This window comes from Bos indicus x Bos taurus, chromosome 20, assembly GCF_003369695.1.
Source record: "Bos indicus x Bos taurus breed Angus x Brahman F1 hybrid chromosome 20, Bos_hybrid_MaternalHap_v2.0, whole genome shotgun sequence".
Classification (NCBI taxonomy): domain Eukaryota; kingdom Metazoa; phylum Chordata; class Mammalia; order Artiodactyla; family Bovidae; genus Bos; species Bos indicus x Bos taurus.
The window spans coordinates 2,242,357-2,265,750 of NC_040095.1; the positions used below are offsets into that span (position 1 = coordinate 2,242,357).

The window sequence follows — 23,394 nt, forward strand, 5'->3', positions numbered from 1 at the left end:
CAGAGCTGGACAGCTGGAAGCCTCTCTCACCCAGCGTCTGGGTTCCTTCAGAACTGCCCTGTGATACTGGGGAGAGTAGCCTTGCTGTCTCCTCCCTGCCTGAGGCCACTCTCCAAAGAGCCATTGTTTCCTTCCGTGGAGAAGAGTATGAAGACCACAGCTGGGCATTAGGGGGCACGCGAGAGTTGGTGCTGCTTCTCTGGCCACTTTTAGTGACAGAGGTAGGAAAATATTTAAAGTCAAGTTCACAGTAGGGCTTCCAATTCAACTTCTTCTTTCCTTTCTTTTTCTCTTTGGCGTGGACCATTTTTAAAGTTTTTACGGAATTTGTTACATTTCTACTATTTTCTGTTTTAGCTTTTTGGCCACGAGGCCTATGGGATCTCAGCTCTCCAGCTGGGGGCCAAACCTGCACATCCCTCATGGAAAGAAAGTTTTAAGCGCTGGACTTTCAGGAAAGTTTCCAATTTAATTTTATCTTTGCTTAATTGTGTTTTCCTGATATAAAATTTCAAACATATTTTCTCAGTGACAAACTTATATAACAGCTTAACGTCTCATCCAAGCTGGAAACTTCACTTCACTTTTGTTTTGTTTTATGTTTATAAAGTAAATATATAAAAAACACTTTGTATTTCTCATTCGTCTGTAGTCAGTTCATTGAAGAATGTAGAAGTCAGATCAAATGTACCTTAGTGAAAAATCTATATCTAATCACTTTTAAAGAAGCTTATTCATTTAAGATTTATTACCACAACACAGAGAGAGGTGAGAATAACCCCACCCACCTTCTACAATGATAGCAATTTGTAGTTTATTTTCTAGTGGAAAGAAAGGCCTCATGTGTGATGGGTTGTTTTCTGAGTGGTCCACATGATCATATCTGAACTGCAACTGACATTTCTTGCTTCTGAGCCTGTATTTCTAAATCTTATTCTCTGTTCCTGTGTATAGTAAAGTGACTTTTGGAATCCTGATCCTTTATCATCTGCTAAAGCATTTTGCTCCCCTCCAACGTGGTTAGCAGAATGTTGGTTGTGGTTATGGGATGTTCTGCAATCCACATCTTCCACCAAGTGTGAGGTACTGGCATTCCCTCTGATGGCAGGGTAGTAGGCCAGTTGAGAATACAGGAGGTATTAATACCTTTAAAGGAGTTGTTAGCAGGAAACACTGTTTGGAGCCCGCTCTGAGAAGGATCTGCCACTTAGACAGCACGAGACACTTCATGTGACACCACCCATTCTCCTATGGTGGTGGCCCACCCACTGTAAACCCAGATATTTCAGGTCGAGTTCACTTTTTTCCCAGGAGGTTTAAGGAAGGGTAGACATTTTGCCAGGGAGTATTCAATACTTACTAGTAGCAATAGCAACAATATAGAAATGGCCAATTACTTAAAAGTCTTTTAAAAAATTAATTTATTTATTTATCTGGCTGTGCCAGGTCTTAGTTGCAGCCTGGGGAATCTTAGATCTTCATTGCAACATGTGGGATTTTTAGCTGCCACATGTAAACTCTTAGTTGCCACATGTGGGACCTAGTTCCCTGATCAGGGATTGAACCTGGGCCCCCTGCTTTGGGAACTCAGAGTCTCAGCCCTGGACCACCAGGGAGGTCCCAACAATGGCTGACTTTTAAATTCCTATTGCATGTCAGGCACTATGTAAGGTTCTTTCCAGCTATTATATCAAGCACGCATGTGGGCTCAGTTCCTTAGTCATGTCTGACCTTTTGTGTGACCCGTTGGACTGTAGCCCCCTAGACTCCTCTGTCCATAGAACTGTCCAGGAAAGAATATGGGAGTGGGTTGTCATTTCCTTCTCCAGGGGATCTTCCCATCCCAGGGATTGAACCTGTGTCTCCAGCCAGTCTATCCTCATAAGTGTCACAGGAAATCTATACAATTATTTGTTTTACTTTACCTTTGAAGAAACCAAGCATCAGGTAACTGAAGTAATTTCTCTAGGACTCATGGTTGATGGATGGCAGGACCCAGAAGCAGGTATATGGGAGGCTGGTATTTTGAGGCATCACACCCCTGTCAAAAGCCACAGCCCCCAGAGATTCTGATGGAATTTGTTTTTGCTGGTGCTTCAGCATTGATGGCTTAAAAGCCCAAAGAATTCTGGCAGAATTATGAAAGATTTGATCTAGTATGCTATGAGAGTGAAGAATGTACAAGGCCAAGTCTGTCAGAGAGAGGGAGAGATTTAATTCTAACATTATTCCTTCCAAAGCTCTTTTCCACCAACTCCTTTCTCCACCAGTACAGCCTTGGTGACATTCACAGCCATACAAGCGGAGTACTTGTCAGGAGAAGCATTTTGCTACTGCTGTCCCCAGATCCTTTGTCCTAAGAGATTTTATCTGTAGTCTAATGGTATTTCAAATAGTTCATAACTAGATTCCTTGTGTCTCCTAGCAGTCCTAAGCCTAAATTCTAAATTTAAACTATCATATGGGAGAAATAGCATTTCTTCACTTTTATCTACTCTAGTCTTCTTTCCAAGCATGAATGGGGTCAAAAGTGGGCCTTCTGCCTGAATATCTGGACAGTTTGAGCCAGAGAGATCTTATTTCTAGGCTCTTGAGATGGGTGTTTATCGGGTACACCTATCCAGGCCCTGAAATTAAGGTGAGAGTGGTGTTGGAGCTACCTGGGTTGTGATGGGAATAATCTAGGGTGACCCATGTCAGGGGACCTTCAGACTAAAAGGATGAAAGCCAAAATCCCCACTCAGCAGGAAATGCAACCATTGGGCTCTCTTGTGACCGTCACTGGAATATGGCTCAGATCTGCCTAAGGTCAGCTTCTGAGCCCCTTCAAAACCGGCTGAACCTACCTCCTCATTTTAAGATTGTGTCTTTTATCTGCCACAGTCCCTTTTACGTCTTTTATCTGCCACAGTCCCTCCTGCTTCTCTCTATTTAGAAACATCAAGCTTGTTTTATGGAGTTAGCGTGCAAGGGGAGAGTGCAAATCACCGTATAACTCGGGCAAGTGTCTGTCAACGATGATTTGTGTGGGGCTGCAAGTTTCCAGGGTGATGGTTAGAATGACTCTGGAATCAGACAGACTTGAGTTAAAGCACCAACCTTCTCTTTCTAGTTTGGTCCCTCAGATCAGTTCCTAAATGTCTCTGAGCTTCACTTTCCTTATTTGCAAAATAACTGTGAAAATAACAGCTTCAGCATCACTAGACACCGAAACGTCACATTTTTGTTCACAGAGTGTTAGTTAGCTTCCCTGGTAGTCCAGTTAGTAAAGAATCTGCCTGCAATGCAGGAGACCTGGGTTCAATTCCTGGGTTGGGAAGATCTCCTGGGGTAAGGAAACGGCAACCCACTCCAGTATTCTTGCCTGGAGAACCCCATGGACGGAGGAGCCTGGCAGGCTACAGTCCACAGGGTCGCAAGTGTCAGACACAACTTAGTGACTAAACCACCACCACCATTCTGTAAATGCTTGTTAAGAAGATACCGTGATGGTAAAAATACAACTGAGCCAAGCCCATCACTATCCCTCAGTCTATTGGACGTGAGAGATGTTACCGATCATGAGAACACCTCACTAATAAATGAAATATTCTGACTCTGGGAATGCAGTGAAGTAGAGGCTGGTAGTACTAAGACAGCTTGCAATGTGGGTTGAGTTGCGACCGGAAGGAAGGGCAACCATTTTCCACCTCATCACTTTGCTTCCAAGAGAAACAAAAGCTCTTAGACAAGTCTCTGGGCGTCGGGGAAAAGGATCCTGGAAGAGGCAACAGGAAAGCACTGACTCCAAGCCGTCCACGAACGCGTCGGCGCTACGCTGCCGTCACCCCACTGCCCTGCGGCCACTGGGAGGGGCACCCCCAACGCGCCTGACAAACTCACTCACCCGAATGTCTCCTTCCACGAACACCTCCATAGGCCTGTGCCCACGGTCCCCGTGGTGTTTTGAAGGTGAAGTCATGACGAGCGTTCAGCCTTGGATCCCCAGGGGGTGTGGCAGCCACATGAGTCACCTTATAAATATAGTGCGTTTCCCCAGCGGGTGGTGGTGGGCGGAGGCACTTGTAGAACTCACTCTGCTCTAATAGACCATTTAGAGCTTGTCATTTATCAGAGAGCGAAAACAAGCGAGGCAGGCACGTGGCCCCTCCCCGAGCCTTGGCGGGCCGCCTCCACCGTGAGTGTTTGCAGGAGGCTGGAGGTTACGGAGGCAGGGTCCCCCCTCGCCCTGGCCCCCTCCCTCTGGCTCACTCGCTCTCTTCCCTGCTCCCCTGCTTCTCTCCTTTCTTCATCCGGTCTCCCAGCTCTGTCTGTCTGCCCGTTGCTCTCCCTCCCCCTTCTCCCTCTCTGCCCTCCTCTCTTCTCCCTCTCTCACATCATTCAGCTGGGCTCCTTGCTCTGTCTGGCTCCTTGATCTCTTCACCTTCTGATCCCCTCTCTTTCTCTCAGTCCCATTTTCTGCCCAGCTTTCTGGCTCTCTCCCTCTTTCCTGCTTCTTTCCCATTTACCCTTCCTCTCCAGCCATAGCCAGTGGGAGTTAGAGTTGATTCTTCACGCCTTCACCAAATCCTGGCCTGGGTGGGGCCTGTGTCTTGGGCCTAGTAAAGGAACCCATCTTCCTTCCAGCGGTGGTATTGTCCCTCCTTGACCACACCTCTTCCTCCATATTCCAAACTCAAGCACACAGAGCCCAGCCCTGGACAAAGAGGGTGTCTGATGGCCCAGAGTTGAGCCCGAGGGGGCAACAGCAGCCCCCACAGACACCCCACCTTCAGAGTCATATGAATTTGGAGGGACTGTTTTGGAAGCCACCTCCGGGAATCTGCAAAGGAGCTGGGCAGGTCTGAGTCCCCATGGGCCCCATCCTCCACCTCTCAGAGGCAAGGGAGAGGGGGCTGCTGAACACACAGACTCAGATGGAGGCAGGCAGTCTTCAGGCAGGGTAGGGCGCATGACAAGAGAAATCAGGGAGCCCAAAGATAAAAGGCCTGATTCCTGTACCGACCCACATCCTTGGCCCCAGGCCCAGCCTAGATCATGGCTAGTCTCCGTTTAATTGAAAATTGACTTGACAAGGCCCCTATGTCATTCTGCTTGACTCAGCATCATTGTCAAGACTAGAGACGGTCCCTGAAGAAGAACAGAGCCCTTGGAACTTGTCAGACCCCGAACCAGGTTTTGTCGCATGTGTCTCCACATTTAATCCTCCTCGGAAGCCTAGGAGATGCACACAATGGCCTGCCCTAGACAGATGAGGATGCTGAGTTTCAGAGAGGCTAAGTGACTTGATCAAACGCCACACAGCTAGAAGCCTGAAGCGGTTCCAGTCCTCCCGCTAAATAGTCTGTTCTCTGACAACAGGGCGTCTGTGGTCCTGACACAGCCCAGGATATAGGGACACTGTCATGGTTGGAATGAAGACTCCACAATACAGTTCAGTGAACACCAAGCCCCTGCTCGTGTCCATTGGCTGTGCCAGGATCCCAGTGTTGTCTGCACCGTGCATTCCTGCGGATCTATCTGCCAGCCCCTTGTCCTGGTTTCCCCAGCAGTAGCACACTGACTACTTCCCAGATACCACCCAACTGGCAGGAAAGTTGTACATGGGCTCCTGCCTTGCCCTCGCCATTTAAGAGTTGGGCCAATCAGATTCTAAAATGTGGCCAGTCAGATTCTCTTTTCTAAGCCTGACCACAGTATCCTAGAACCAAAAGTAGGGGTAATTGGTTTATCCTAAAGAAACCCTATCCATGAATTCCTGGTGCCTTTCTCCTGGAACACCCTGGTCCCTGGTAGGTTCTGGATTTGATTGTTAAGTGTTTTCTGGATGTGAGTATCTCCATAGTCTACTCATAGTTCCTTTCTTCTGTTGAAGTTAATCAGCATCAGTTTCTGTTGCTTGCAACCAAAAATAGCCCTAAGTAATAGCTCACTGTCCTGCACACAGTAGAAGCCTGGCATGATAATCAAGGCTTTGCATGGCTGTGCCTGCTCCTGCCTGCCCGACCAGCTCCCTCCTGTCTCTGCCTGTCATGCTGAGCCATCTTATTACACACACCCTGAAGGTTCCATCCTGGTTCATGCTTGTGTACTTGTGTTTTATGGTTTTACCATTATTTATTTAATCAGTCCTCTACTAATAAAATTTTAGACTTGAGATATAATTAAGGTATTAGTCAGAGGTCTCCAGAGAAATGGAGCCAATAGGCTGTGTTTATACCGAGAGAGAGATTGGCATGTCTGTGGAAGCTGGTAAGTCTGAAATCTATCTGCAGGGTAAGTTGACAGGCTGGAGACCTGAGGAAGCATGGATGTTGCAGCTTGACAGTCTGGAGGCATAAACCCTTTTCCCCAAGGGACTTCAGCCTTTTTCTCTTAGGATGTTCAACTGATTGGATGAGGCCCACCCACACTACAGGAGGTAATCTGCTTTACTCGTAGTTTACTAATTTAAATGTTAATCTTATCTAAAAAATGCCTTCACAGCAACACCTAGACTGGTGTCTGACCAAACAACTGGGCACCATGACTTTGCCAGATTGGCACATAGAATTAAGAATCACAATTCACATGCCATAAAATTAACCCCTTAAGGTATATGATTCAGCGTTTTGGCATATTCACAAAACTACACAGCCATCAGCACTATCTAATCACAGAGCATTTTCGTCACCCGGGAAAGCAAGCCCAGTGCTTTAGCAGTCACTCCCAAGTCTTCTCTCCCCGCCCCTAGCAGTCACTCTTTTGCATGTGCTCGTTCACGTTCATCTTCCTTCTCCTCTCCCTTTGCCTGTCTGGTAAATTTCTTCCCATTGCTCAAGAACCAGCCCTTCTGAAATCTCTTCCTTGATTCCAACCTCCCTGAGACACATCATCCCACTCAAAGTGAGCTAATCACTTCATCTTTTCTGACCCTCAATTATGAGCTGGCCATGCCTCCTGGCACAGCCCTTAGAAAAAGACATTAAAATCATCTATTAATGTGTTTCTCTTTCCCACCAGGCCAGGGGCTTTTAAACTGTGGCCAGGGATTTCAGGAGCTCTTGAAATTGACTCGTATTTCATGTGTGTGTATGTGTGTGTGTATGTTTCTCAAGAGAGGGTCCACAGATTCCATCCTATTTTCAAGAGGGTCCCTACAAGACAGGGGCCATGACATTAGATAGAGCTTCTCAAGGGCGGAGACATACTTTATTAGTTCTTCTATAGTCTCATGTCTCATGCTTGGTGCAGACTACAAGGCTTTACTGAAAGTACCTGGGTAATGAATAAATAACATTTAGGTCCCTTCCTTTCAGGGTCATCCCGTGAAGCAGTTAAAAAACAAAACCAAATAACAGGCGGTTAAGAGTCAGAGGGAGAAGTTAGATATATGAGGGTACACTCATTCACTCATTCATCCATCCACCCATGTGCTCATTCACCCACTCATCGATTCATCTAGTCACAATGCATTTTATAGACCTATAAAAAAACCATTAGGGGCTTCTCAGGTGGTTCAGTGGTAAAGAATCCACCTGGTCATGCAGGAGATGTGAGTTTAATCCCTGGGTCAGGAGGATCCCCTGGAGCAGGAAATAGCAACTCACTCCATTGTTCTTGCCTGGGAAATCCCATGGACAGAGGAGCCTGGTGGGCTACAGTCCATGATGTCGCAAAAGAATCAGACATGACTGAGTAACTAAACAACAAGCTAGCACGCCCAGTGCTAGCTGTTCAGGTTCAGAGAAGCAAGCAGTCACTACAAGCACCTGAACAGAGAGGGAGGAGGTGTGGTAAAACCCAGGAGGGCTTCCGGGGGGAGATGTGACATGACGGAAGCCAGGACTGAGGGATAGGCTTCAGCCAGGTGGAGCAGAGGGAGGCCTGGGCAGGTTGTTCTGAGTATGTGTGTTGGGGGAGGGGCAACAATGTGAGCGGATGTAATTTCTGTTAGGACCCAGAAAAGGGAGCGAAGTCAGACACCAACAGTCCCTGCGGACCAGAGAAGCCTGTTTAAGTTTCCAGGAGGTGATGGCTCAGGGAAGCCAGCCCTGTGGGCTGAGTCAGGCCTGTCTGCGATGAGGTGTTGGGTGTAATTACTGAGCTGGAACACAGGGCTGAGCTGAGTGAGTAAAAATGCTGACCCCAGACCCGGCAGGGCACCTAGCAGAGGGGAGATTTCATTACTGTTGGAGAGGAAGGATGTGCCCGCTGCCCTGGAGGCTGGAGGGCAGGCGGCGAGCCAGGTGGGAAGGCTGACCCTGTGGCCTCTTGGTGCTGACTGAGCAGCCAGGGAAGCTCCTGGCCCTAAAGAGAGGGGGAGGGAGAGCAAGACCCCATAGGTTACCTCGGCGTTTACCCCAAAAGATGGAAGGTGGCCGCTAGATGCAGGCAGGAATTCCCCTTGAGAAAGGAGAAGCCACGCTGCCGGAAACCAGGAGTTCACTCCTGCGGGCAGAAAGGGAATGAGACTGCCTGCTGGCTGCCAGATGTGGGGCCAGGGCAGACTCGGTGGGGTGATGGCCTGAGCTGATGGCCTCAGGCAGGGGGACCCGAGGGCAGCAGCTGGCCCATCCGACCCCCTCGGGGGCCTTTGAAGACCCCAGAGCTGTCTGACCCCTAGCTTCTCTCTTTTTCTCTCCATCTTCCTTGACCCTCCCTTCATCCCCTGCCGTTCCCACTCCCAAACAGCTCCCCCGCACACACACGTCTCTCAGTAATTCTGAGCAAATCACTCTAAACAAAAGTGTGGCATTATTTAGGGCAGAGATTCTGTGCCCAGAACCGTGCTTGGCTTTGGAGTTTAAAGGTCACCATCAATCCCATTTGTTTCTTGGGGACCACATGAGAAATAGAGATGTTCAATGTGGATTAAGGTGCGGGCTTTATTACTGCCGAAAGCCACACTGGAGGAGGAAGCCTGAAGCCAGAGCTTCTAGTCTTAGGAAAAGAACTTAGCCATAGGGTCCCAAGAGCAACTGAAAGCTGGGGGTCCCCTGCCTGTTCCCTGCACCCCAGAGCCACGCGGACAGGCCCTGGAGTGTGTGCCGTGTGTGGGGCCGTGAGCGGAGGCAGCTGTGAGGAGGGGCTGAGCTACAGATTGGAGGGCCATTCACCCTCTGAGATCACCCCCACCTTCCCCATGGAGACGGGAGTTGGAGGGAGAAGAGGAGCAGCAATCTCTCTTCAGTATTTTTGGGTCATTGCCGGCATTTGGGGAACAAAGATGTTTTTTCCCTTATGCTGGGCACTGTGCGAGTATTTTGTAATCAATTCCTCACCATGACTATTTGAAGTTGTTGATAGACCGTTTCACCCCTGGGGACAGGGAAGTACAGAGAGATTAAGGGCTGAGACCTTGAAGTGAGAGAGTGGGTTCTGCATAGCTCCCTGACCTCTGCTCCGGGACAGACGGTCAACACACCACACTCTGCACAAAGCTGTTGGGATCATCTAAATAGAGACAGCCAGCTAGTGCATCATGAGAAGGCAGTGGGACCTTAAATTGCTTAACCTGTCTGTTCTTGCTCCTCAGCTGCAAAGTGGGGACATTCAAAGCAATCTGTATTCATGGTGAACTTGCTTTGCTGAGAGGCTTCTAGGGGATCAAAGGGGATGGGTCATGCCCTTGGCCCAGCAGACAGCACTCAGATCCTCCCTCTCTTGCTCTTCTTTCCTGGTGACAGGATGCAGGCGGGTGGGGCAATCGCAAAGGGGGAGCGCGGAGAGTTAGTTCCTTTGTAGTGTGGAACAGTTGGGCATCTTGACTTTGCTGGTAGTTACATCAATACACACATGTGGTAGAATAGCCCAGAACTCGGCGTGCACGTGCGCACATATACGCACACATACAAATGAGCACGTAAGCCTGGTGCTGTCTGAACGAGGCCTGTGGGTTTTCCGAGCGGCAGTCCATGGTGACAACTGTACTTGTCATCTGTATAGCTACCGACTTCGCCTCTGGGGGACTCTGGATAAAGGGTACACAGGACTTTTCTGTACTAGTTTTGCAACTTCTTGTGAGTCTGTCATCTTTTCAAAACAAAAAGTGAAAAAAAAAAAGTCACCCATGGCCCTCCACTGCTCTCAGCATAAAACACAAATCCTGCACCAAGGGCACAGGCCTTGCACAGCGTGGCCCCCTGGCCTCCTCTGGCCCCTGGCCCCCACTCCTCTCTGTGTCTGGAGCCCCCAGTGCACTCCTTCTGTGGGGCCTGGCCCTTGCTGTTTCCTTCATCTCAGCTTCTTTCGCCCCAATTCTCTGCTTCCAGGAGCATTGTGAGTAAAAGTTCTTCAGCTTAGCAGACGTTGGTGAGACGGGGTGAGTCTGGTTCCGGGTAAATGGTAAAATACTAGATTGGGTTGCATTCCGAAACCACAAAGTTCCCAACCCTGGAGATATTTACCAGTGTCAACCCTCTGAATCTGACTGTTTGGGGATGATTCCATCGTTCACTTCAATCATCTCTCATGGGTTTTATCACGTCGTCACCCATGGTGGATGGACCAGCTTTCCCCAAAGTCCATCCATCTGTAGGTTCGGGAAATCCATAGATGGAGTTGGTGATGCTCTGCCCATGGGGGCACTACTGCGGGAGTGAGCTGGAATGTGGCTCTTGTGGGTCCAGTTACAAAGCACAACCATGTGTTCACAGTGGGGTTTGGCTGGCAAGTTCCGACTCGTTTTTGAAGACCCAGCATCTCTGCTTTTGAGAAGCTATGCCTGACTGCCCTCCCTTACCCCACTCTTCTTCTTTGGGTTGAATTAGATGTCCCTTTTCTGAGCCACTATAGAGCTCTGAGCTGATTACCTGGGGCTCATGCCCACCTTCAAATGGCTAATATGCCACTGTCCTCACAGGACTGTGAGCTTTCTTAGGGCCAGGAGCAAGACACTTCACCTCTCTCTGCATCTTTGGCACCAAGATGGGCCAGGTGGAGCAGAGCAGGGGCTGAGCGGATGCCGGTCAGACCGCTGGAGGGGTTGGCCGGGATCTCATACATACGTGGCAGAAACGGCAGACTCCAGGTGTGACAGCACGGGAAGCGGAAAGCAGGTGAGGAGCCCGGTGTCGTCTGCAGCCTTCCTCCATGTCCTCTTATTCAGTGGCCTGGATTCCAGCAAACCGCTTCAAGTCTTTATGGCACGCCACTCATCCGCACAGCATCTGCCATCCAGAACAGCCCTGAGCTGCGGGCACGAATACTAATGCACCACGCAAATGGCAGTCCAGAGAAAGAGAGCCCTGGACTGTCAATTAGCACCAGCTAGAGAGACCAGCCCTCTCAGTCACTAGGGGCCAGCCCAGTGCAGGAAAAGACACCAGAAAGAGAAATCATCTGGAAATGCTGCTGCTGTCAAGCCAGTGTCTTGTGGCAGCCTGGGAAGGGGGCCTCAGCCCAGGGGGAGGGATGGGGAGAGGGCCAGCCTGACTTCTCAGAAAGGGGTTACCGGGGGTGCCTGGGGAGCACGGGGGATGTCCCTGCTCCTGGAGGTGCTGCGTCTGCCTTCCCCACCACCCGCCACCCACAGGCCAGGTGACCAGGGGCCAGCTGCAGTGCCCATGTCTGCGGTGGCCTCTGAGCCAACACAGAGACTCTTCGCGGCCATCCTCCTGTGACCCAGGACAGCCATCGCAGGAGGGAGAGTGAGTGGAGAGTCCCACTGCCCCTCCGGCTCTTCTGCTGCTTCTCTGTGTCCTCTGACTTCCTTCTCGTCCCTTCCCCCATCCACTGTGGTTTTCCCTTGCTGGGTTAACGGCATGAGCTTTGAGAACAGATAGAACTGGGTTCACACCCTGACGCTACAGCCCAGTCCAGCTTTGTGGCCCCGGGAAAATCACATCCCTCTCTGCCCCTCAGTTTGCTAATCTGTAAAATGGACACAAGAGCAGAGCCATTGTGGTATGGTGAGAATCGCTTTTTGAGTAGCTAAGAATTTCAGCCAACCTCTTCAGTTATGCCAGAAGTGTTTGATGTTGTGTTTCAGTTACTCAGTCATGTCCGACTCTTTGTGATCCCATGGACTGCAGCACCCCAGGCTTCCCTGTCCTTCAACATCCCAGAGCTTGTTCAAACTCATGTCCATCGAGTTGATGATGCTATCCAACCATCTCATCCTCTGTCGTACCCTTCTCCTCCTGCCCTCAATTTTTTCCCAGCATCAGGGTCTTTTCCAATGAGTCGGCTCTTCACATCAGGTGGCCAAAATATTGGAGTTTCAGCTTCAGCATCAGTCCTTCCAAAGAATATTCAGGGTTGATTTCCTTTAGGGTGGACTGGTTTGATCTCCTTGAAGTCCTAGGGACTCTCAAGAGTCTTCTCCAACACCAGAGTTTGAAAGCATCAATTTTACAGCACTCTGCCTTCTTTATGGTCCAACTTTCACATCTATACATAACTACTACTTTGCTTATTTCTTAAATTGCTGAACTTAATTTCTATTCCAAGTTTCCATTTTAGGGGATGGGGGCAGAAATGAAATCTCAATAAACTTAGGATGCTGCAACCCCTCAGATTTGCCTGAACATTCTTCTGGGGGCTTATTATGAAGAACCGAGTTGTGGGGTGGACTTTATCATCAATGTGCAGCTTGGCACCTCTGCAGGCAGTCTCTGGGAATCCTGGCCCCTGTACATTCTGTGGTCACAGTGCCACCCAGGTCACAGCTGGGCCCCCCATCCTGGAACCGAGGTTTGCTGGTTCTCTGGGGTTTTCTGGGCCATGCCCTTCCTGGGGCAGGGGAAAGAGTCTTCTTCTTGCCAGACTCAGCAGAAAAGATGCACAGGCCAGTAAAAAAGACACACTGCCCATATAGAGGGCTGGTGGGACTGGAAGAGGGACTCAGGGCTGTGTCCACTGAGCCGGTTCTACTTAGGAAATGGGTGAGGCATCCCCAGTTCCCTGACTTCTCCACAGTCTGGGGTTTCAGGGCTGAATGCTGTGCCCGCTGTGGGCCAAGAACACATGTCTTGGCCCTGCTCTCCAACTGGCCTTTCATCTTAAACCAGAGTCTTTGTAAGTCAAAATCCCAGAAGGTGACTGCATTGATTCTATGTCATCTCTACCCAGGCAGTAAATGGCACAAGTCTCGACTGTGGAGCAGGGTGTGTGGTCAAAGGACGAAGCACAGGAAACATCGGCTGAGAGCTGGTAGTTTTAAGTGGCCTCCGTTCTGCAGCCCTGTCCCAGAGGCAGCCCCCAGGACGACAGCAGCCACGAGTCTGCTCCACGTTCCTTCCTCCCTCTTCAGGCTCCAGCTGCTGCAGCGGTGCTGGCGAGCTGGGAGCCCGCGCTGACGGGATCAGCCGGCCGTGCAGGGCCAGGGGCGCTCATCGCTGGCATCACTACTAATCATCGCACGGCACGGCTGCTGCTCCCGCCTCCCCTCCCTGCTCACTTTTTCCGGGGGCCTCTGGCCTGGAGAAGCCCTGGAGTGAAAACAGGCCCAGGGTGCCTCTAGGCTGGTGGCCCAGCGGCCGGTGGCCATAGCTGCAGTCTCCAGGCACCAAGGGTATGGGTGAGAGCAGCCCTTAGGGCCAGACTCCTCTCCTTATCCGTCCCTCAGCTCTAAGATGCCAGACCATTGCTGTGAATCCCCAGAGAAACTGTGCTAGCAGAAATCAGTTGCAACAGCAGCTGGAGGACTTGGGGCCAGACAGGCAGTGTGGGCTCTGAAGTCAGATCATCTAAGTTCAAGACTAGTTCCACCACTTATTTGCTGTGTGATGCTGGGCAGGTCACTCAACCTGACTTGCTTTGTTTGCCTCATTTATAAAATGGGGCATAACGAGAGTACCTACCTTACGGGGTCCTGAAATGAATAAGAAGGACTGGGTATGTGACCAGCATATAGTAAGAATTCCATAGATGGTGGCTACCATTGCTAACGTAATTGTTATATAACCTAAGGAGAATAAAGAAGGGGCATGAATACAGTTGACTCCTGAACATTTACCCAAGATTATGAATCCATTGGAGAAGGCAATGGCACCCCACTCCAGTACTCTTGCCTGGAAAATCCCATGGATGGAGGGCTTGGTGGGCTGTAGTCCATGGGGTCGCTAAGAGTCGGACACGACTAAGCGACTTCAGTTTCACTTTTCACTTTCATGCATTGGAGAAGGAAATGGCAACCCACTCCAGTGTTCTTGCCTGGAGAACCCAGGGACGGGGGAGCCTTGTGGGCTGCCGTCTATGGGGTCGCACAGAGTCAGACATGACTGAAGCAACTTAGCAGCAGCAGCAGCATGAATCCATAATCTTGGGTAAATAATCTGATGCTGAAGCTGAAACTCCAATATTTTGGCCACCTGATGCTAAGAACCAACTCATTGGAAAAGACCCTGATGCTGGGAATGATTGAAGGTGGTAGGAGAAGGGCACGACAGAGGATGAGATGGTTGGATGGCATCACCGATGCAATTGACATGAGTTTGAGTAGGCTCCAGGAGTTGGTGATGGACAGGGAAGCCTGGTATCCTGCAGTCCATGGGGTTGCAAAGAGTCAGACACGACTGAGTGACTGAACTGAACTGATGAATCCATATTTTGTACAGATAAGAAATCCTGCCCATGATTTCTGTCCCCATTGCCCCAATCATTTCAGTGTCACCTGTCCACCCTGCCACTATGACAATTATCAGGGCCACCTCTACCCCACTTCAGCCTCGCTCTGCCCCTAACTCTCAGCTTGACCTCCTGCCCCATCTCTTGCTACCCAGTTCCACACTTGTTGTCTCCACCCCACCTCCACTCTGACTTTTGACCTCCTAAGCTGCCCTAGGCCCCTAACCTTGCAGAGTACAGACTTTGGGGTGGGACTTAGGGTGGGGCAGGCCAGCCTGACCGCGTTTAAGGGCCTATTTCTTCACTGGTGGGCTTCCCTCGTGGCTCAGATGGTAAAGAATCTGCCTGCAATGTGGGAAACCTGGGTTTGATCCCTGGGTTGGAAAGATCCCCTGGAGAAGGGAATGGCAACCCACTCCAGTACTCTTGCCTGGAGAATCCCATGGACAGAGGAGCCTGGAGGGCTACAGTCCATGTGATTGCAAAAAGTCAGAGATGACTGAATGATTAACACTTGCACTTTCACACTTTGTTCACTTGGCAGAGCTAGAGAGGTCATTCCCACTGTTTCTTGACAAAGTCTGGGATGTTATAGGGGGTGTGTATCTGTCCTTTGTCCCTTGGACTGTGAGTTCTCCAAGCCAGTGAGCATCAACTTCTGCAACCCAGAGACCCACTTAGAGTGTGATAAACAGGAGGTGCTCACTAAATGCACTCATCAAATTGTGACTGAATGAATGAGTGAGTGAACAAAGTTTAATAATGATGTTAATGATGATGAGCATCCTTCCTGGAGCCTTGCAATCTGCCAGTCACTATGCTAAAGCACTTGAATGCTTCTCATTCAACCCTCACAACAACCCTAAGCAACTGGCATAATTATTACCTCCATTTTACAGAAGTTGAAACTGAGTCTTAGAGAAGTTAAGCTCAACTAAGAAGTGGCTGGGTCAAATCCCTTCATACAGTCTCTCCTCCTGAGGAAAGATTTTCTTAACCAGGTGTCCATAAATGTGCTTCAATAGGGATTCGTGAACACCACAAAACTTAATGCCAATTGTGAGTGCAAGCATGCGAGCCTTTGATCAAGTTCATGAAGCACCTGCGTTATGCTAGGTCTAGTGTGGCACCCATGACTTCCCTGACCTCCACAACGTGTAATGCTGTTTCAGATAATGCAAGCTGAGGTGCTCTGGCACGTCATTTCCCCCTCCCTGGATCTGGGTAACTCAGAAGGGCTTTGCTGCCAGTGTCTAGGCTGCGTGGGTGGCTGCACTCTGTCTGAACTCATCTCAGCCCCTGGTGGAGACTGTTCCAGCACTGGAGCATGAAGGGGGAACCCTTGAGGCAGTGCAGCTGTCAGGACGTGAAGGGCAGAGCCTGGGTCCTGGTTTCCCTCGCACCCCGCTCGCAGTCCACATCAGCCTTTCTCCCTCAAGGGGCATAATCAGCCTCGACAGATGAGGCCACGCTTGCTGCATGAGGACATGGCCCGGGAGAGTCACTTCCCAAGCTCAGATCTTACACTAAGGTCTTTTCTAGCTCCTAGGAAGGTGGGGAAGAAAGTGCTTGCAAAGGAGACCCAAGGAGGAGACTGAGGAATAGAGTTAGCACATTCTGAGCCAGGACTGTGCTCCAGGCAGGGAAACCCTGTGCTGAGTGCTTTTGCTATCACAATTGATTTTAATCTCATCCTGCCAGTGACATTGGTGGGATTGTTCCTCTTGCAAATGTGCAGAGAGTGAAGCTTTCAAAGATCAAAAAAACATGCTCAAGGTCACAAAACAAACCCCACATTTGAAGCCTGATGTCCCTGAGTTGAAAGCTCTATCTGCTTCCCTGCCCTCTGGAGATCTATCTGTACTTGTGACATCACCTGTAGTTTGTAAAAAGTTATCTTACCTGGCTTCTGAGCACCCGCCACCACCTTATTCCATATTCACTCACTCCCTCATGATTGCTGTTTGTAAAGATGCGAGCATCTGACTGCCCTCAGCCCTAGATCAGCTCCAAAAGGCAGGGACTCTTGCTTCTTCTCATTCAGTACTGATCCATGTGTTTAGAATAATGCCTAGCAAGTAGATGTTGCTTAATAAATATACACTTTTTTTTTTCAAAGTGTCTATTTAAGTAGTTTTTTTTTGATGTGGACTATTTTTAAAGTCTTTATTTAATTTATTACAATATTGCTTCCATTTTATGTTTTGGCCATGAGGCAGTGGGATCTTAGCTCTCTGACCAGGGATTAAACTCACACTCCCTGCATGGAAAGGTGAAGTCTTAATCACTGGATCACCAGGGAAGTCCCAATAAATATATGTTGAATGAATGAATAAATGAATACCTAAATTAACCCCAGAACAAATAATAAAGGGTATTTGCAGAGTGATTTACAGAGAGATAAAACATTTTTCTTTTACTTTATCCAACCCATCCCTCATACCAAAACTTGAAGGAGGCCTGTTCACATTTTACAGATGAAGCAGTCCAGTCTAAATTCACGAGCAGAAAGAGAAGTGGGGTGGGCCCCTTTCCCCTCCCTGAGTGACCTCAGTGAGAGTATCTGTGGGACACTCAAGATGTCCTGGGCCAGGCTGAGCCATGCTGGGAGGAGGCCAGGGGAAGGGGTGTATGCTTTGCTTTCTAACAGCTCACAATCTATTCAAGGAGGCCAGACTTATGCATGTGGAACATTTGGGAAATGGTAGAAGACAGCAGCTAGCAGAGTGCTGAATTGCACATAATCAGGTGCCAACCACATTCCCTTCCTTAACTAATCTGAGTCTTTTAATACCAGATGGGGATCCTGAGAATAGATTTCCTCTGAAACAGATGAAGAGCAAAGATGGAAGCCGAGGGGAAGGCGGTGGCTTCCTCGCTTTTCACACGGCTCACGCCTGGCCCCAGGCAGCCAGGCAGCGGCGGTGCACTCTCCCTGGCCATCATGCTCTGTGCTGGGCACACACCGAGGGCCTCATACACATGACTGCACTGCCCTTATGGCAATACTGTGCGTGTCCTGTGCTCAGTCATGTCTCTTTGTGACCCCACGGACTGTATCCTGCCGGGTTCCCCTGTCCATGGTATTTGCCAGGCAAGAATACTGGAGTGGATTGCCATTTCCTACTCCAGGGGATCTTCTCAACCCAGGGATGGAACCTGCGTCTCCTGTGCCTCTTGTATTGCAGGTGGATTCTTTACCCACTGAGCCATCAGGGAAGCCCGTACAATACTACAAGGTAGGCACTAATGCCAACCACAGAAGGGGAACATAGGGTTCAGAGAAAGGACTTATCAGGCCCAAAGCCATACAGCTAATAAGGGACAAAGCTGGGAATTGAACCCACATCTAGCAGCAACCCCCTCCCCAGATTCATGCTCTTAATCTGACACTGCTGCCTCCATGTGTGGTGGGAACTCAGTGATCTGCCCTTGTCCACAGGATGGGAGGAGAATGACTGGAGGAGCAGTGATGAGCAAGGGAAGCAAGGAACACAGCTCGTGTGTCACGAAAACAGACAAGTGCACTGTGCTTCAGCAGGATCTCTGCGGGTCTCTGACCATCTTATCCTTTCCCCCCTGAACAGCCTCCTGGGGGTGGCCTAGGGAGCCCTATATAGGTGTTCATGTCAGAGGGAAAGCAAGACCTTGGCTCCAGAGACTTCTGAGGGTGTCGACAGGCTGTGACTGTGTATTTGTCTGCTCAGCCTGCTATAACAAGATGCCACAGACTGGATGGCTTAAACAACAGAAATTTATTTTCTCATTTTGGAGACTAGAAGTCCAAGATTCAGGTGAGGTGCCGGCAGAGATTGTGTCCAGTGAGAGCTCTCCCCATGGGTTGCAGATGGCTGCCTTCTTGCTGTGTATGCACATGGTCTTTCCTTGATCATGTGGTGGCGGTGGGGATCTGATGCCTGTTCTGTGGGCAGTAAGGACACTAATTCCACAGGGTCAGGGCCCCACCCTTATGACCTCATTTAAATCTCCATCACTTCCTTAGAGGTTGCATCTCCATATACCATCATTCTGGAGATTAGGGTTCCAACATATGAACTCGGGGAAAACATAAAGATTTAGTCCATAACAGGATGCATGAGGGAGGGGTCAGAGTTGGAGACAGTGTGTGAGCTGGCTCACCTTCCAGGGTAGAGGGAGCCGCAGCCATTGAAACCAAGGTTGGTTGGAGCTGGCCGAGATCACCTTAGTGAGTACACCGTTCAGAACAGCAGGATAAAGGGCCCCTACAGCCAGGGGACTGATGGGAGGCTCCCGCTGTCTCCATGGAGTTCTCTCTTGCGATTTATCTGTACTCTGCTTCTTCAAGGGCTTTCCTGGTGGCTCAAACAGTAAAGAATTGGTCTGCAATGCAGCAGACCTGGGTTCAATCCCTGGGTTGGGAAGATCCCTTGGAGAAGGGAACAGCTACCCATTCCAATATTCTTGCCTGGAGAATTCCATGCATAGAGGATCCTGGCAGGGTATAGTACATGGGGTCACAAAGAGTCAGACAAGACTGAGCGACTTTCAGTGCTTCTTTAAAGAGCCTTGGGGGTGGAGGAAATGAGATAATGGCGAGGAGCCTGGTAGGCTGCAATCCACGGGGTCGCTAAGAGTCGGACACGACTGAGCGACTTTACTTTCACTTTTCACTTTCATGCATTGGAGAAGGAAATGGCAACCCACGCCAGTGTTCTTGCCTGGAGAATCCCAGGGACGGGGGAGCCTGGTGGGCTGCCGTCTATGGGGTCGCACAGAGTCGGACACGACTGAAGTGACTTAGCAGCGGCAGCAGCCTTTAGTAAAGTCTCAAGGGCCAATCCTGGTCACTCAGGTAGTGCGGAGATGAGCAGAGGCTGCAGGTGAAGTGGCTTGGTGCTCCGTCCAGAGACACCTGAGAGACCTGGAGGCTGCAGTGAGGCTCCATCACCCCGTCCCCAGCAATGACCCCTCTGTTCCTTAAGTCCTGGCCATCCTAGGTCCTGTTGTATCCCAGGCTTCAGCCCCACCTCCACCCCTCTTCCTCAACAGGGAGGGCAGGAAGGAGGTAGGGCCAGCTCCTACCTGTTCTGCTCCATTATCCAGGATTCCAGAACTCAGAGCCATAGAGAAGCCCTGCACTGCTTGCTAGTTAGGAGACCTGAGGCTTTAAATCTGGTGGGACCCAGAGGTGAGCTCCCCAGCTCAGTGGCCCACAGTTGTCCTCATGTGCCAACGGGAGTGTTCCCAGGAGGTTCCCAGGACAGAGCCCCAGGCTCCAAGTTCTAATCCCACATCCTGGATGGGAAACTTCAGGGAAATTTCTTGCCCTTTGTTGTACAGTTGCTCAGTTATGTCTGACTCTTTGTGACCCCATGGACTTCGGCACCGGAGAAGGCAATGGCACCCCACTCCAGTACTCTTGCCTGGAAAATCCCATGGATGGAGGAGCCTAGTAGGCTGCAGTCCATGGGGTCGCTAAGAGTCGGGCACGACTGAGTGACTTCACTTTCACTTTTCACTTTCATGCATTGGAGAAGGAAATGGCAACCCACTCCAGTGTTCTTGCCTGGAGAATCCCAGGGACGGGGGAGCCTGGTGGGCTGCCATCCATGGGGTCACACAGAGTCGGACACGACTGACGAGACTTAGCAGCAGCAGCAGGACTACAGCACACCAGGCTTCCTTGTCCTTCACCAACCCCCAGAGCTTGCCCAAACTCATGTCCATCGAGTCGGTGATGCCATTCAACCATCTCATCCTCTGTCATCCCCTTCTCCTCCTGCCTTCAATCTTTCCCAGCGTCATGAGTTGGCCCTTCATACCAGGTGGCCAAAGTATTGGAGCTTCAGCTTCAGCATCAGTCCTTTCGATGAATATTCAGGACTGATTTCCTTTAGTATTGACAGGTTGGATCTCCTTGCAGTCCAAGGGCCTCTCAAGAGTCTTCTCCAACACCACAGTTCAAAAGCATCAATTCTTCGGCGCTCAGCTTTCTTTATGGTCCAACTCTCACCTCCATAGATGACTACTGGGGAAAAAAAGACATCCCAGTTGGACTTACCCTTATACACCCCTCCCTGGGTGGAGCAGACTTTTTTCTCACCCCGTGAATTCAGGAGGTGGATTAAATAAGATTTTCCCTGAAGACAAATGAAACAACGCACCCCACACGGGCCACACACACGTTCTCCGGAGGGGTAATCTGCCTCCCCCTGAACCCCACCCATGCGCCAGACCTCAGCCCCCGGCGCCCCCGTGCGCTCCGGCCCCGCCCCGCCCCTCCGGGGCTGCCCGCCTGCCGCTTTCTGCGAGCGGCTCAGACTCGCCTGGAGCGCGGCAGGCAGGCAGGCAGGCGCGCGGCTCCGCTCTACGCCGTCCCTGCTCTGTTCATTCATGATTGGTACTCGGCCCCCCGAGACCCAGCCCGAGCGCCGGGAGGGGAGCGGAGCGTGCGGCAGGAGGGGCGGGCGAGCGCGGCTCCCGCACCGCACGCGGCGCTGGCTCGGGAGCTTCGGCCGCGCGGGAGCGGCGGCCCGGTGTCCAGCGCCAGACAGGCTTTATCGTCCTCCACCCTCGGCGAGGGGAGCGGCCGGGCTCGGGTCCGGAGGCTCGCCAGGAGCCGCTAGCCCTGTGAGTCAGTGCATGTGCGGGGCTGAAGAAGGAAAGGAAAGGCTCCCAGAGCCCCAGCCCCACACTCGCTGAATACCAAGCTGCAGCAAGCTGCCGGGTGCTTTTTTTTTTTTTTTTTTTTAATCTCCTCCAATTCGGAGTGGAAGATCCACACTGCTTTCCTTCCAGAGGAGGGGAGGGGCAGGGCCCGAGGTCCCAAGTCGCACACAAGTCTTCGCTGCCATGGGGGCCGTCATGGGCACCTTCTCCTCTCTGCAAACCAAACAAAGACGACCCTCGAAAGGTAAGCCACCTCCTTCTTCCTTTTGTTCCCTTGGCTGGTTTGGGGGGGTGCTCGGTGCTGTGCAGGGGTGTGCCACCTGTTCCCCTTGGCCCGGACGCCCCTCTCCATGAAGAGTAGGTTTAGGTTCCTGTATCCACAGGAGTAAGAATCGGGCGGGAGGATTAGTGTGAACGTAGGTGAGCTCGCAGAGGAGAGGGCCAGAGTGGATTCGGACTTCAGGGACCACGGGACCTCTCTGGGACACCAGGTACTACGACCCTACTCCTGGGGGAATCTCTCAGCGCAGAAGGCAGAGGCAAATTCAGGTCGGGGGGAGCCGCTGAATTATCTGGGTGTAAATGTTGAGAAGCTCTCCCCATTCCCATAGACGGCTGTGGGCATCTGGGGAGGGTGCCTGCACATTCACACTGAACTCCCTTCCGGGCAGCGATGCCATGCAGACCTGGGGGCCGGTCATCAGGGAGAGAGTGCTGTCTGCCCACCCTAATAAGCCTCTGCAAGCCAAAAGGAGTCAGCTGCAGTCAGGTGGTAAAACTTCCAAGGCTGTGTGCTGGTGGCTCAGGGCGTCAGGAGCCAGGGCATCACACGAGATGCTGCCACTCTCTGGGCACCGCTGAGGAGCTGAGGGCACTGTCAAGGTCTGGCGGAGAGGTGAGCTAACATCGGGGATTAGAAAGCATAATATCTTGGAGTCCCTTCTCTGCCTGGGTGCCAGCTGAGATAAGCCTAGTCTCACCAGTGGCACAGTTGCCCAGCGGGTCCACAGGAAGTTGGGGAAAACGTGTTGCACCACAGGGGTCTATACAGACCTCCTCTCCACCTGCTTGAAAGTTGGTTGTTGGAATAAAGACACTGCATGCAGTTAGGAAAAAGAATATGTGGGTTTGGTTTGTTCGGATTTTATGCTCGAATATTCTTGTGAGTGGTAGAAAGATTTTAAGTTACCTGACCATTAAACCTCTAAGTTCTGCTGTTGGAGCCCAGGTTCTGGCTCCAGGTAGGCTTAGAGCTATCCCTTATGCTGGCTGGTAATTAGATCAGCATTAGGATAATGGTGGACCCCAGGGTGCACAGTGAGTCCATTGTCAGGACTTGGTTGGTCTCCCGGTTCATTAGGGAAGTCTGCATCATAGAGCTACCTCTTGAAGAATAACTTCTCAACGAGGGGTCTTGGCATCTGGCCCAGTCCACAGAGACCTCAGGCTGCTGAATACTGAGGAATAAGATCTCTGCGTGAGGATCTTAGGTGACGAAGCTGGGTTGGCATTCAGAGCCTAGAACATGGGAAAGAGGCCTCCGCCCATATGTCCAGCTGAGTTATACATCCTTCTGGCAGGAAAGGGACTGGTTGCCTTCTTACCATTCCTAGGCAGGAGAGGTCTGCAAGCCTTGGCCTACAACCTTGACATTGAGCCCCACTCCTCATGGATGAGTGGGGACAAAGTTCAGCACCAAATCCTGGACGCACCCCCCCACCACCACCATCCGACCACCGTGAGGTCCCAGAGGCCAGAGTACTGTGGGGACAAGAAACTCAGGATTTGCATCCTGGGAGGCAGCTAGGTGTCACAGAAAGATCTTGGACCCTAGAGCCCAACAGTCTGGGTGCAAACCTCAGGCCCATCACTCCCTTCTTATGTGACTTCAGGAAAATCCCTCCACCTGTCTAAGCCTGAGTTTTCTTATCCATAAAATGGACAGGCATACTGTCTCCAGGCAGAAAACAGGTTGTGGAGGAAGTAGAGAGAAGGAGGACCATGCGTGGATTACTGTGTTCGCTGCACCCACCAGGGACCCAGAGGAGACTGTTGAAAGATGCCAAGGTCAACTGAATGATGGATATGGAGGACACAGAGGATACAGTCCTCACAAAGGATCGGGCAGAGATGAAGAGCTCAGGCATCACTCAGATATTGCCATCCACCATTCCCTTTTCCTACTCAAAACTC

General features: G+C 50.8%; 1 protein-coding gene across 3 annotated transcripts in view; it reads left to right on the top strand.

The window, feature by feature from the left end:
- KCNIP1 (potassium voltage-gated channel interacting protein 1) overlaps nucleotides 1-23,394 on the top strand; it is a 407,173-nt gene that overhangs the window by 124,889 nt on the left and 258,890 nt on the right. The window contains exon 1 of one of the 3 annotated variants that reach the window (XM_027520006.1): nucleotides 20,854-21,445. The exons of 1 other annotated variant lie outside the window; for it this stretch is intronic. In XM_027520006.1, the coding sequence (XP_027375807.1) occupies nucleotides 21,385-21,445 (61 nt within the window). In that variant the 5' untranslated portion in view covers nucleotides 20,854-21,384. Of the gene's footprint in view, nucleotides 1-20,853; nucleotides 21,446-23,394 lie in introns of those variants that run through there. One more of the 3 variants, XM_027520007.1, reaches the window with a different exon arrangement.